Source organism: Hemibagrus wyckioides, linkage group LG10 (assembly GCF_019097595.1).
Source record: "Hemibagrus wyckioides isolate EC202008001 linkage group LG10, SWU_Hwy_1.0, whole genome shotgun sequence".
In the NCBI taxonomy this organism is placed as follows: domain Eukaryota; kingdom Metazoa; phylum Chordata; class Actinopteri; order Siluriformes; family Bagridae; genus Hemibagrus; species Hemibagrus wyckioides.
The window spans coordinates 1,461,108-1,476,577 of NC_080719.1; the positions used below are offsets into that span (position 1 = coordinate 1,461,108).

Consider the following 15,470-nt stretch of genomic DNA (forward strand, 5'->3'; position numbering starts at 1 on the left):
TTGGTCTTAAAGCCTTCCTCTAAGGCAAATCAAGCAACGATTTGTCCAAAAAGAATGATTACCTCTCAGTTTAGAATTTGTTATTCACATGGTCTAGAGGTTCATCAAGTGTATGACAGAATAAATGCCGTGTTCCATATGGAGTTTGTGTGCTTCTGTGACGCCTTAAATATGAAACGATTCTGTATTATTCGAAACGTTTGGCAACTCTAACAATACAGCATGACGAAACCAAAAAAACCGAACATTGATGCACGAAATGAACTCGAAATGAACATGAATTATGAAGATCGCTAAATAGCTGTCTAGGCTCGTTGGAGAAAATCACTGCATGCCATTCTAATGTTCTTTTTGGAACATAACGTTACATTTTACAAAATAAAATTATTTAGGTTATTTTTGCTAATAAATCTTAAAAAAAAAAAATGACCTGGATCAGAGAATATCCGGCCCCTTCTATGGCACAGTTAATGAGGGGGAAACCCTGTGCAAAATGCCATGAAGACAGACTACGCATGCAAAATAACAGGAGGCGAAACGCTCGAATGAAGAAATCAAAATGTTACGTTTCTTCTACTTAATTGTTTATTTGCATTGGACAACAATAGTAGTAAACATGCAGTTCAGGGGGATTCAGCATGGCGGCGTGTTGAACAGACGTGTGTATTCACAACATTCGGCAATATCTTTCTTAAACAGTCAAATTAGTTTCTGAAACTAATTTTCAATAACAACATGAAATGTGAGAGGCTTGAGGAAAATAACCAAAATTAAGCAAGTAATGATGAAAATTAATCAACATAACCCTTCAATTGTATTTCTGCAAGAATGTCACATCTTCAAATGATACGACACCAATACAAAGACGCTGGAAAGGTCAAATTTATTCAGTTTTATATTCTCCTAACTCTAGGGCGCTTGTGATTTTAATACACAAGCTGGTTCCATTTCAAATATCTTGGGTTTTACAGGACACAGCAGGGCGTTACGCAGTGCTGGGCCATGCATTTCACACCTAGGCCTTCACTGGTGTCCTTCCAGAATTAATCCACCTCTATACCATCATCATGACGCCACGGCCATAGATACTAAATCAACCGATAAACAGGAAAGTAAAAAAGAAATTAGTCTACAGTATTTATTATTTCACACCTCACAAGGAATAGTCCATTTTATTACAGTCCGCCTTGAAAATGCATTTGTAAGGATGTCTGCAACCAAATCGATTCCTTCTCCTCTGTCAGCTATTGTGAGTTAAAATATATTTTTTATTTAGTTTGTGTGGTTCACTGCCTCTGACTACTCCAATTATCCAATCAAAGGACGGGAAATTGCTGAAGTAATCGTATGCCTGCTAGATGGCCCCAGTGACACCAACTCGAAATCTGATTGGTTAAAGAACAATTCCATTGCCACTTATTTTAAGCTCCGGGCCATCTTCTTCCCGCAGGCCATTCGGGCCCTCAACCAGTACACCTAGAATCTGGACTTTCTGGACTTACCCCCACACGACATGACATTCTACCTCAGCTGATTGACTTTGTACTCTGCACTACTCTGTACACACTAACACTCTCACTGTACATCTTTTCTATACATCTTTGTGTGCACACTGCACTGACGCTTTACTCCCTGTTCACAATTGGACATTTATATTTGCCTTATATATACACATCTACATATATATATTTATATATTTATCTTACATATGCACACTGTACATACTGTATTCATTTGCTACACCATTTCAAAGTTGACCTTTTTATCTACATATATGCATATACTGTACCTTCTATATATTATAGAGTCTACACATTTATTTATATTGTTTTAATTTTCACATATACTATATATATATACACACACTATATTGTACTGTATTATATTAGTGTATTATATTTTGTTTTTATATTTGTTTTTTAATATTTAGTTTTATAAAGCAGTTTTATATTTGTATACATTATATATTATATTACTATTTTTGTTACTATTTTTATTATTTTATTTTTCATTATTTATAATATTTACTGCTATATTGATACTACACACATATTTTATATATATATATATATATATATATATATATATATATATGTGTGTGTGTAGTATCAATATAGCAGTAAATATTATAATGAAAAATAAAATAATAAAAATAGTAACAAAAATAGTAATATAATACAGTAATAGTAATATATATATATATATATATTTTTTTTTTTTTTTTTAATATATTTTTTAATATATATATATTCTTAACTATATCCCCTATTTTTCATGTCCACACTTTAAATTTTTTCTTTTTTTACTCTTTCTTTTTTATGTAAGACAGTCGTAATAAGCATTTCCCTACATGTCGTACTGTGTATGATTTCGTATGTGACCAATAAAATTTAAATTTGAATTTGATTTGAATTTAAATATATTAAAATGCAGGTCAGTGATTCAGATCACTGCTGTTTAGGGCAGCAGAGAAGGCCTTGCTGGCCCTGATGGTCCACCACTGGTGTTATGTAATAATTCAAGGCTCTATTTTTAATGAAAACATGGTTCTGACAAATGTATATGGCCCTAATATAGATTGTCCTCTTAATAGCCTCCTTGCCAGGAAAGCTGATAATGGCTGGAGTTTTTAATTGTAAAATATCTCCTAATCTCGAGCACTTAACAGGTTCAGATACAACACACACACACAATCTAGGAAAAAGATAGGGGACTATATTAAAGAACATAACTTGTGTGACCCATGGAGGAGATCAAATCCTAATAAAAGAACATATTCATGCTGCTCTACAGTGACAAAGGGACATTTTCATATTGACTATTTTTTGATTTCTACTGACCTATTTCCAAGAATAACAATGTGCCAATATGAACCTATCATTATCTCAGATCACGGTCCAGTTTCATTAATTTATAAGACAGAAGGTAGTATGTACGAAACTTACCGCTGGCACCTTCATCCAAAATGGTTACATGATCCAGATTTTATAAAATTCATAGAGAAAGAGATTTTTTAAAAGAAAATAAAGATGACATGTCAGCTACTACAAGGTGGGAAGCATTCAAGGCATATTTATGAGGTCAGATAATTTCCTATACAAGTTCAAAAACTAATAAATTTAAATTAGAATTAAACTTACTGGAAAAAGAAATTAAAATGGAAGAGGAAAAGACATATTCAAATAATTCAGATAAAATACATAATAAACATATTAAACTTAGGGCCCAATATAATGCCCTCTCCTTAACAAAAGCTGAAAATAGCTTCATAAGATTAAAGCAATCTTACTATGAACAGGGAGAAAAAGCAGGGAAGTTGCTAGCATGGCAGATCAAAAAGAAGACACAGAAAGGACTATTAATAACATTCAAACTGACAATGGAGAGCTAACATCCAACCCTATAGAAATAAATAACACTTTTGTCTTATTTGATAAAGATTTATATAAATCTGAATTAGAACATTATATTGACGATCAAGGCCATTTCCTTAATGATTTACAGATTCCACTTTTATCTGAAGAAGATAAAAACAATATAGATAATATGCTAGAGGAAAGTGAATCTATAACAAAACTAAAGAAAGGTAAAACAGCCGGCCCTGACGGCCTACCGATTGATATATACAAGATATTTAAAGACAAATTAGTCGGTCCCCTGAAGGAAATGTATGAAGAGTCATTTCAAAATGGTTATTTGCCGGCCACAATGAGAACAGCCTTAATAACTTTAATTCTGAAACCTGTCAAAGCTCCTACTGAATGCGAGTCCTACAGACCAATTTCCCTGCTTAATACAGATGCGAAGATAATTGCCGTTAGCTCTTTACACAGATGACACTATTCTTTTTCTCACAAGGCTTGAAAGATCCATTCCAGCATTGCTTAAATTGATTGATGGATTCGGAAAATTTTCTGGCTATAAAATTTAAAATACTAAATCATCAATACTTTTCATAAATCTTAATCTGGAGGCCTATACCGCGAGTGAACAAGCTCGTCCAGCTAAAAATGTAAAATGGACAGTTAATCTGGAATAAACGAGTTTGCCGCTGAGTTCAGTATGTAGCTAGCGTCAGTTGTTTTTATGCTATTTTATAGCATGTAAGACAAAGCTATTTGCTCGTCACGTTTTTTTTATTGAAGCTCTTACAGACATATTGTCATGCAATGCAAGTTATGACCATTTGTTTGCTCTAAAACACAATTGTACCATTTTTTGCATTCAGCTGTATGTCCAGTGCCATGTTTGTATGAGGGCTGTATGTGTACACTGACATCATACAATTCCTTCAAGATACACATGACAAGATTTCACTCTGAGAAGAAAGAGACAAATGGCCATGAAAAGTCTTTAGTATAGGCAAGACAAGGTTCATTTTTGGGTGAATTATTTCTTTATGCACATCCCCACCCCCAGTAATGCTTACAGGTTAGAAAACCACTGTGAATTATTTTATTTTTTGTTTGTAAAATTCTCCACAGCTCCTGACACTTTTCAGAGCTAAGGCATCGAAGGATGGTCCCACTGGCAACCAGATGGCTAAAATATTAATAGACTATCATGAACAAGCAAGTGGAATTCCCATTGAACATACTCAAGGGCTGTACAGGTTAAAAAAAATGATCACGTTATCCATAATTAAAATCAGTTATTAATTGAGAAAATATAATAATGATGAATGTTTTCAGTTGCCAGAAAAGACAAAAACATGAAGGCATTCTAAAAAAAGTAGTCTATACAAACAAAATAAATAAATTACACAAAGTAGTGTAGAATAACATGCAAGTAAGTGAATGATGACAGTTTTTGTGTGTGGATGAACTAATCCTTAAAATGTGCTTGTGCTATTATTAAATTGCCTAAAGGAATTTGCCTGTTATGTGGATTTGTAAGAAAGTGTCCAGTAATAACTAGTGCTGTTGCATGTTGTAGCTAGGTTTGCAGTATTAGAATGTTGTCTCATCATTAATCATGTTAATAAATTCAAAATGTTGCTTAGTTGGGAATTAAAAGTATGGTCATTTTTTGTTTTGTCTTTAAGGATAAGGACGACATCAGTGTCACTGGAACTCTTGTCCTGGCTGGACTGCCACTTTACTTGAAGGAAGACTCAAGACACACGGTAAGGCTAATCAGGACTACTTTCTGAAACATTTTTGATCTTTCTGTTGACATAAAAAAAAATTGAGTTGATCATTTCAGTAATCTTAAAGGAAAGGTTTACTCAAATGATTATATTCATTTACTTACCCTCGTGTAATTCCATTTAAAGGATTTTTGGTAAAGGTATATTTAAATCTTTTTCTCACCTTTTGTCTATTTAAAGGCAATCTATATTTTCAAGCTTCAAAAATTACTTTAATTTAGACTTTACTAAAATATTAGCATGGTTCAACACAAACATACAGAAAACAATGCACATCAAATCTAGATATTTGATGTGCTTAATGTGTACATCATTGTCATATATAAAGCTCATACTCCAAAGTCATGTTTAGTTACTTCTAAATAGACTGATCATTTCACTTCATAAGATGTCAAAGTATCATCAGGAACCACTGGTATTAATTTTGTTTTGCCTCTATGTTTTTTTGTTTGGTTGGTTGTTTACTCAGTGTCAGTAGCTGTTGACCTGAATTCTGTTCTTCCTTAATGTTCTACTGAAGAAAAAAAGTCTCCTAAATTGTTGTGTCCTGAGGGTGAACAAATTAACGGCAAATTTTTGTTTTTGGATGAAATATCCCCAGAATATTACAGGCTATTGAACAGACTGTATGCCTATTCTTTACAGATTTAAGAACATAAAGACTTTCGGTTTTTCTTGCTTGCGCAGGACTCTGAGTCTTAAATATGTTCTTGAATTTCTCATGTAATGTTTCCTGCACTGATTCCCTGCATTGTGATAAAGAAAACATGACAGATCCATTCAACTTGGAAGCTGCTGGGGATCGGACAGCGTTAGGAATAAAGCTACGATGCTGCCAAAGTAAAAGCGGTGAATGAATCCGTCCTGCTGCAGGACGATGCAGGACGAGTGTGCTGTAGACATTTCTTATTAGTTAGTGCAGCTGGTGTTTCAGAGTATAGTACTATTAATATTTCCCATTGCAAATGCATATGAATGCCATAAAAATACTATTATTTATTCACATGAAGTCTAATACAATGTCAGGTCTCTGATTTCAAAATGAATATTGCCTTCAATATCAAAGAGTCTTTTTCAGTCTGGCTGAGGCCATCAGGGTATGTGTAGGTTTAAGTTAGGTATAAGTTTCATCACAAGAATATTTACCTGTGGTAACCTTCCACTGTTGGTCAGTCATCTCATTGTACTCGGACTTCAGGTGGCTGTGAGTGTCCTGCTCTTCCTCATAATCCTAAAACACACACATGGTTGAAAAGGAGGTCAAACTTCAGTGCTTAATCTTCACATATGCAGTGGGCGACTTCTATTCATTATGCAGTGTATCATGAAAAGTCCTCATACAGTCCACTTCAATTAAAAGGAGCTGCTTAATGAAAGAGTTTCTTCTCTTACATTCTTTAGATCATCACACTGCAAATGAGTCTCATGAAGCTGGTTCCCCATGTCCTCCACTGTGTCTCTTAGTGGAGCTGGGTGATGGTCTCCACAGCTTTCTGGTGTTTTTCATTAGCTTCAGCCAGGGAGACCTGAAAAAACAACAAATATTGACTTTATTTAGTCCTATATACACACACGTTTCACTGTTTGTCAGAGTCTCCATCATCTCCTGGTGCTCTGACTTCAGAAGCCTGTGAGCCTCCTGCTCTTTCTCACACTGCAAGAGAGTCTCACAGAGCTGGTTCCCCATGTCCTCCACTGTGTCTCGCAGTGTCTTCACCTGGTCTGTCAGGTCAGACTTCTCCTCCTCCAGCTTAGTGATGGTCTCCACAGCCTTCTGGTGTTTCTCCTCAGTTTCAGACAGGGAGACCTGAAAAGAACAACAATTAGTACTTATTGACTTTATTTCCTTTTACACACACATTCAGATATTTTAAATACTGACCCATTACTCATGAGAATATCTTCAGCTTCAGAAAATCAGTCGTAGCTTCATGAGAAGAATATTTACCTTCAGTAACTTTTCATAGTTCGTCAGATTCTCCATCATTCTATGGAACTCGGACTTCAGATCCCCGTCTTGCAGTGCCTTCACCTGGTGTATCAGGTCAAACTTCTCCTTCTCCAGCTGAGTGATGACCTTCATAGCCTCCTGCTGTTTCCACACAGATGTAGTAATAAGTAGGATATTTTAACTACTTCAGTCATCTCAAGTACATTTGTAAGACATTTCCCCCACTGGCAATAGGAAAACTTTTATCTTCCTTCCTCTGAGTTGGCAGATTGAAAAGGGAAGTCCTGTAATCAACACTGAGGGAAAGACCCTCATGACCCCAGACATGTCATAAAAGCTGCAATTAAAACAATTCACAGAAAAAAGTAAGATCTTCATATCATAGGAAACTTGATGTGTTTTTTTCCCCACAATCGACAGAGATTGATAAATATCCAATAAAATGTTTAATAGTTTTACAAAAATAAAGGATGTCATGACAAATGTAAGCCTGATATTAAGGAAATATTTGATTTTGCAATGTTGCAGGAACATTTATAAATGTTCTAAGCATTTAGAAAAACAAAGTGTTTTGAAAGCATTTTGGTGGATAACCTAAAATAAAATCATAAAAAACTGAAAGAACTTTAATGTAGTGTTGAGAGACGGTGCAGAGATTTGGCCTTTATTTAAAAAGAGACTACAATGTGGCATCAGTGGAATAAAACATTGGAGTGTGAATGGTGTAAATATGAGCCTGCAGTTCTGCTGTTAGTAAGAGACTGGAAATGTACACTATAGGGTTAAAGTTAGGAGCAGAACAAACTTACCATCATCTGGTCCTGATGAACCTTTGTGGACTGGACCAGAGCCGGTTCCGTGGCCTGCTCACACACTGGACCTAAATGCAAAAAAACAGAGCCATCATCACACATCATCCTTTCTTGTTGAAGTGCTGAATTGCACATAAACAGTATTTTCATCACTTCTGATCTGAAGCTCTACAGCACAACTATTCCCACTTTTTCACGCGCCTCCAGAATAAAAACCACTTTCCTGATGGTCAGTATCTACATGTCTACTGCGGGTTTGGGCTTAAGGACACACTGACAGATTTTATTCCACATTCATGAAGCTAAAATCCTCCATGTTCCAGGACAGAGAGAGAGAGAGTGATTTCACCCATCGGTGCATCTTTCAAGCAGCGCGAGCGCCGGACACAATCTGGGTCACGGATATTAGCACGTGCGTCGCTACACCCATTTCACCGGGGCACGTGCCCCAGTACAATATCATCTCTTATTCGATTTTTTATTATTCGACAAGTGCGAAAATTAGTCACAGCAACACCACTTTCACCTACACTACCTCTTGATAAACTCGCTCGGTCACGCACGTGAACTGCGCATGTCATGAACTGAAACACTGCACGCGCACTCAGCTCTCTGTCAGTGCATCGGCGCGTGAGGAAACAAGAGGTAGAGTAACAGGCTACATCTGAAAGTGAAGAAAGATTCCAAATAATAAGAGGAACTAATTGAAGCGATATTTTATTCCTGACTTCTGTAGATGGACATCCGAAAGTTCTCTTTACCAAGCAGAGGTAGAAGAACAGAGAGCCGAGATGGGAGTGAGAGGTAAGACGTCAGGTTACTAAAATAATAAAACAAGCTATCAAGCTAGCACAAGCTTTTGTAGGTCTGTGGCTGGGTGCAAAAGATGCCTTGGTTTTCTAACTTTCACACCTATGGGGTCATTCCTAACTTTGAACAAATGATTTCCTTACCCCATTTTAGCTCCATGTATTTTCAATGCTAATGATAAAAGCTAAGTGAAGGAGCGATGTTCTACACTTTGTAGAGCTGTAGTTGTGAACAGTCTCTCATTCAGTGTGCTGAGACGGTCAATGGAGCAGGACAGGCTTCACCTGCTGTCTTCTCAGTGGAGATGGAGGAGCTTTGTACATTGAGTCACAGTAAAGACGATAGACGGTACAGTTTCATCTCCAGAAATGAAGCAGCTCATTTACGACTCAGTGTTGGACACGAGAGGCACTCAGCCTACAGGACAAGACTTTCTGCACGTTTTCTTTACTCTTTTACTAGCTAGAAACTTTATTGGACATGGTTGACATCAATAAATCTTCTTAAGGCTACCTTTACATGGTTGTTTGTTCTATTTGTGGCTTCATTCAGAGTACATACATTAGGCATTCAAGAAAATGTGGAGTGTTGTGGAGCCTGTGCACCGGAATACATTTATAGCTAGCAACAGCCCTGCCTCTTAGAAGATGGAGAATTATCAGTGGGTGAAGAGTTTGGGGAAGTGGGAGGTGCTGGAGGTGGAGGATTTGGAGCAGGAGCTGAGGGAGCAGGGGTTCAGGTTCTTCAGGAAAACCATTAAGAGTCGGCTCAGGTTGAAGAGGGACCCCAAGAGTAGTAGGCAGGTTATCCAAAAGTGCCAGCAGGTGACTGGCCAGTTCAGTGGCCAGGAGTCTCACCATGTGACAGAGTTGCCGATATTCGTCCAGAGAGAGATGTCGGGGCCTTTGACCTAGAAAATTGTTGGTCCATGATTCTGGCGTAAATAAAATATTAAAAAAAGAGCACAGTCTTTTAATAAAAGTGAATATGTCCTCGCTAAAACAGAAAAACAAGTTGGAAAAAACACAGAAAATGTAGAAACCTTTAGCTTAAGTGAGAGAACGCCATAATCCTTCAGACTTAAGCGACACTGAAGATATGAATGGCTGAGAGAGCATAAGATCATTTTTTTTAATTTAAAATTAATATAAAACTTTTATATACTATAATATACAAAAAACATATCACAATATAGGGAATAAGGCCTATCCTATGTGAATAAGAGGTAACTTACCCACATAGAAGGATGGAGGTAAGACTGTCTCCCATGGGAAGGAATAAAAAACAAACAAAAAAAAAACAAACCAGTGTCCAGCGCTCTCCAAGATGGAAGTTGAGTGTGAGTGGTTTGGAGATGATGTTGTTGAGGTACAGTTGCCAGGCTGGGTTTATAGGAGATGTGGGCCAGGTTAAATCCAAATGGAAAAAGACCATCTTAGTGGCTGATATTAATTGAAACATGGGGGAAAAAAAATAGGTGAAAGCACTGAATGGCAGGCCAGCATAAATGTGATGGACAGGTGAAAAAAATATGGATAGGGACCTAAAAGGGTAAAGGGCTTGAAGCAGGGGAGAAGATTAACTAAACTAACAAACTGACCAAATCCTAACTTATAAATAATAAATAAATAAACTGATTCAAATTAAACCAAACTAAACTAAGAAGCAGAGCTAGTAAGTTTACCACATTACCACTTAGGCAATGAGTGAAAACTAGGTAAATAAGGATAGCATCCTTTCCTTAAAGAACGGTGGAAATTCTTAGTATCCTACTGTAAGTAATTGCCAGGCAACCACCATGAGCCTCACAAAAAAGTACACAAGTATATGGAACATTATAATGTAGGTTATAAGTGTAATAAAAAATAAAATGTTTTTGGTTTTAAATAGGTTCCTGAAGGTATAATTAGCAAGGCCTAAAGTTCAGTACCTACTAACACACAGGCCTTGTACAGGCCTGCAGACAGCATGTCACATGAGTTTCAGCTATAGATGAAGGTTAAAGAAAGGGGGTTGTTTTTGAGGCGGAAAAAATTAGTTACCATCAAAACAATCCCAAAAATAGATGAAACCAGTAAGGTTGGGTAACTGGGCTAGAATGTGTATATATACTGAGGGATTTGTGCAGCATGACTGTGTATTTGAGTGCCAATTTCGGTGACATTTTTTCAATAAAGCCGTTTGCTTCCTTTCATCCAAGCCTGGAGGAGTTCTCTGTTTATTTTTCCTGCATTTATAATAAATAAAATCTATGACTTTTGAAAATACTGGTAATTGAAGAAGACTCCAGAACCACCCTGAAGTGTTCACTCAGAGACGCACTCCGAATTTCGACAGCACTAAGCTTCATTTCTCTCATCTCAAAGGCAGCACGATCATGCACAGAGTTATAAAAACAAAAGTCAATCAGTATTCTAGATTTGACAAAGGCTGTGAATAATGCAGTAACATCATGACCTAGAAGTTTCTCCATGTTGTTTGTCCTGCTGACATGGATGGCCAGTTTTCCCAGACCCAAGATAAAATTTAGCAGCTGACAAGTAAAACGCTTCCTGTGAACATACTTAAAACCAAAGATAAAAGTCTCCATTGAAAAAGTTTCCTTATTTTAAATTATTAAATTTAAATTATAAATAGTGGTTTCAATCTAAGACATGGAGTAAAAGCGTGATGAACCATTTCCCTGTTAAAACAAAAAGGACATTCTGCTCCAACCTCAGGGTTTAAAACTGAAATAAAAGCATTAACAGCAATGCAGAACTCTCCACTGCAAGTCTCCTGCTCTTTTAGTTAATGGTGGCTTATACAGGGATCTCCATTCTGCTTTTACATTTATATTTAGTCTGAGTACACTGAGCCAGGGCATATCAACCTTATCTAATCCCTTTCTGTTAAAAAAACATGACAAGCTTTGTACAAACTTTTCCCTGTGGCATGCGAGAAGTCTAAAGCCATAGATTTTCCAACTTCCAAGAATGGCCCTGTGCAGTCCTCCAGTTTAGGCCGGATGGTTACGCTGTGAAAGATGTCTCTGGGGTTTGGGGTAGACGTCCCGCTGCAGTGATCCGCAGCAGAGTTCTTTCTCAGCTGTTAGAGTGTCTTTCCATTTGACAGCAGCTGAGCGAATGCTCCTGTGGACCTGATGTTCAGGCGTGCAGCTACCTCCTCTGTGTTCCTGAAGTCTGCTCCTGCTAGGTTTGCTAGGTGCAAAAAAGTGATCGTCCTTGATTGCTGTAGTGTCCCGTCCTGTAGTGTCCCATCCTCTAGTGTCCCGTTAAGTCCAGGAAAGGAGCAGTTGCTGTTTGAGATGTTGAACCACACAGATTAGCAGTTCTTTTAGAAGCCAGTGAAGAGAGTGGGTTCTGTTGGCCCTCTGCAGTGTGAAAAAAGTGCCAGACTTCAAAAAGATTTTTATGAAAACCTGGTAACCTGCTAGTGTCCAGCTTTGGTGAGTTCAAGGTGAGTTCCACGGACTACAACTAGGAACGGCTAAACCACGTTCCAAAAAGATACTCCAGTTCTTTATGCATGATTTCGCGTTTGGCTGGGTTAAGTTGATAAAGGATACAGCATTAAAACATCCATATCACTTTACTATTGTTGGATTACAAATTTATAAAATGTTAAATCTAGGTTCCAACATAGTATATAAACTGAAAAAGTTATGTACATTGGGTTTTACATTTTGAGGTAAAGATGATGACATTCTAAGAAGATCAAGTCTGGCAGGCCAGGTGTCTGAGACATTAACCTTTTGTCTGTATGTACTTCCTGACCAGCGGGCAGGGTCCCAGGTTAAATGTGAATGCTAGCCTCAAGGCCAGGCTGTGCCTTTGTCTCTATGATAATGTGAAGGTCTGGGTGATACGGTCAGGCTGATTGGATTAGCACCTATGCATTTGAATGACACTGTTATGCTGATGAGCTTAGGGCTGGGGAAATTCCGTTACCGGGCTGATTCCTGTACTGCAGTTGCAGACTTTGTTTAGATTGTGACCTCTATGTGTATCCCTCCCCCTGGAAAAGTATAAATTCTACAGTGCTGAAACTATAGTCAGACTTGGATGACTACAGCGATGCACAGTGAGTTCTCAATAGGGCTGGGAAAGTTAACGCGTTATTGTCACGTTAACTCATTAATTCCGACAAATATTTTATCGCACGTTAATGCAGTTTTTATTATTTTGTAAATAATTAAGTCTGTTGCTCACTGGCTCTGAATACACACACAGACAAACCACAGGTGATGGGAGGTTTGGGATCTCGTTTCGTATTGGCTTGGGATAAAGGTGATGACGTGTCGGAACCAATGAGAGCATTTGGGATGAGCGGAAGTGTACTGCGGCGCTGACAGGAATCGGAAGAGAAGTAGAAGCGGCAGATAAACAAACACGTAGGCAGGCAAGCATGGAGAGAGAGAGAGAGAGAGAGAGAGAGTTAACTCGCATAAACTCATGCGATTATTCACGATTAAATATTTTAATCGATTCACAGGCCTAGTTGTCAATAAAGAGTAACTTCTGCTTGAAAGATATCCCAACGTCTCCTGGTCTCTGCTTCGACAAGGAAAAAGTTTCCAACACTATCATGCTGTAAAACTTCTGTGAGGGTACATCACTAAATATGGAGGGAAACTAATTAATTAAAGCCACAATATTTTTGCACTGAAGGTCAGATAAATGAGCAACAGACAACAAGAGACCATCAGTCTCTAGAGTTCTGAGAATTGACGAGTCGACCACCTAACTGTGTTGAAGGTTGATTGACCAAGTGTTTGTCAGACTCCGCAATGAAAGTTACTGCTACAGAACTGGAAGACCATCCACAGGCATTTCCCGATCTAGAAATGGCTTTAACATATTTATGACACATGACGCTTGCATTTCCAATCTGGCGTTTCAATGACAATCAGTTTGACTCAACTTCACCTCCATTACATACGGACCTAAAAACTTTGATGACCGAGCAGAAGAGACCAAGAACAGATAAAAGAACAAGCACTTTGTCACCAACTTTAAATTCAGGAGACACTGATCTTCGGGCAAAACGCCACCTAATCTTAGCTTGGGACTTATCTAGCATTTCCTTTGCTACCTCGCATGCTCTGTGCCACCGCTAACAAAAAGGACTGGTATAGTCCAAGACCTTTTTATGTGGCTCTACTTTATTAGACATGAAAGTCCCCTTTAATACTTTTAATGGGCCTCTTACAGAATGTCTAAACTAGCTCTGCTGGACTGAACCCCAAAGACTCCTGACTGGTTTCTCGAGCAGCAAAACCACAGCACACCCTTGTCCCAGTGTTCGACTGTCCAAGCAAAACTTCAACATAGATTTAAGGGACTGGTGAAATTGTTCTAATGCTCCTTGTGACTCTGGGTGGTACGGACCTGACATTTGATGTTGCACCCCTAGCGTTTGACTAATCTGTGAGAACATAGAAGTAGTTAGATCCTCTGTCTGTTTGCACTAACCTTGGAAGGCCAAATGTAGTAAAGAACTTTGAAGGTGCTTTTGCTACAGTCTGTGCTGTAATTTGGTGTAGTGGAATTGCTTCTGGAAATCTTGTAGCTGTACACATACAGTGAGGTAAAAAATGATTTGATCCCCTGCTGATTCTGTACGTTTGCCCACTGACAAAGAAATGATCAGTCTAATTTTAATGGTAGGTTTATCTGAACAGTGAGAGACAGAATAACAACAAAAAAATCCACTAAAATGCATTTCAGAAAAGTTCTACATTGATTTGCATTTTAATGAGTGAAATAAGTATTTGATCCCCTATCAGAAAGATTTCTGGCTCCCAGGTGTCTTTTATACAGGTAACGAGCTGAGATTACAGTAGGAGCACTCTCAGGGAGTGCTCTTAATCTCAATCAGATTCCAAACTCTCCATCATGGCCAATACCAAAGAGCTGTCCATGAATGTCAGGGACAAGATTGTAGACCTACACAAGGCTGGAATGAGCTACAAGACCATCGCCAAGCAGCTTGGTGAGAAAAGCTCACCTCTGCAAGATCTCACCTCATGGAGTTTCAATGATCATGAGAACGGCGAGGAATCAGCCCAGAATTACACTGGAGGATTTTGTCAATGATCTCAAGGCAGCTGGGACCACAGTCACCAAGAAAACAATTGGTAACACACTACGCCGTGAAAGACTGAAATCCAGTAGCACCCGCAACGTCCCCCTGCTAAAGAAAACACATGTACAGGACCATCTGAAGTTTGCCAGTGAACATCTGAATGATTCAGAGGAGAACTGGGTGAAAGTGTTGTGGCCAAATGAGACCAAAATCCAGCTCTTTGGCATCAACTCAACTGTTTGGAGGAGGAGGAATGCTGCCTATGACTCCAAGAAGACCATCCCCACCGTCAAACATGGAGGTGGAAACATTATGCTTTGGGGGTGTTTTTCTGCTAAGGGGACAGGACAACCGCACCGCATCAAAGGGACGATGGATGGGGCCATGGACCATCAAATCTTGAGTGAGAACCTCCTTCCTTCAGCCAGGGCATTGAAAATGGGTCGTGGATGGATATTCCAGCCTGACAATGACCCAAAACACACGGCCAAGGCAACAAACCCAGACCTTAATCCCATAGAAAATCTGTGGAGGGAGCTGAAGGTCCGAGTTGCCAAACGTCAGCCACAAAAGAGGAGTGGGCCCAAATTCCTTGAGGTGTGCGCAAACCTGGTGGCCAACTACAAGAAATGTCTGACGTCTGTGATTTCCAACAAGGGTT

General features: G+C 38.3%; 1 protein-coding gene across 1 annotated transcript; it reads right to left on the minus strand.

Moving 5' to 3' along the window:
- Positions 1 to 6,572: 6,572 nt before the first annotated feature.
- Positions 6,573 to 14,354, minus strand: LOC131360641 (uncharacterized). The gene is made up of 5 exons (XM_058401278.1): positions 9,580 to 14,354; positions 7,910 to 7,980; positions 7,098 to 7,241; positions 6,724 to 6,956; positions 6,573 to 6,675 (listed from the first exon to the last, which is right to left on the minus strand). The coding sequence occupies exons 1-5, from the start codon at positions 9,650 to 9,652 to the stop codon at positions 6,573 to 6,575; spliced, it is 624 nt and encodes a 207-aa protein (XP_058257261.1). The 5' UTR covers positions 9,653 to 14,354.
- Between the last annotated feature and the right edge of the window lie 1,116 nt (positions 14,355 to 15,470).

Bases quoted from the DNA above. Each gene is read 5' to 3' on its own strand.
- LOC131360641 (XM_058401278.1), bottom strand. From the start codon at position 9,652: ATGGACCAACAATTTTCTAGGTCAAAGGCCCCGACATCTCTCTCTGGA. The intron at 7,981-9,579 runs GTGAGACTCCTG...TTTTGCATTTAG, and splicing joins ATCGGCAACTCTGTCACATG to GTCCAGTGTGTGAGCAGGCC. The intron at 6,957-7,097 runs GTAAATATTCTT...TGTTCTTTTCAG, and splicing joins ACTATGAAAAGTTACTGAAG to GTCTCCCTGTCTGAAACTGA.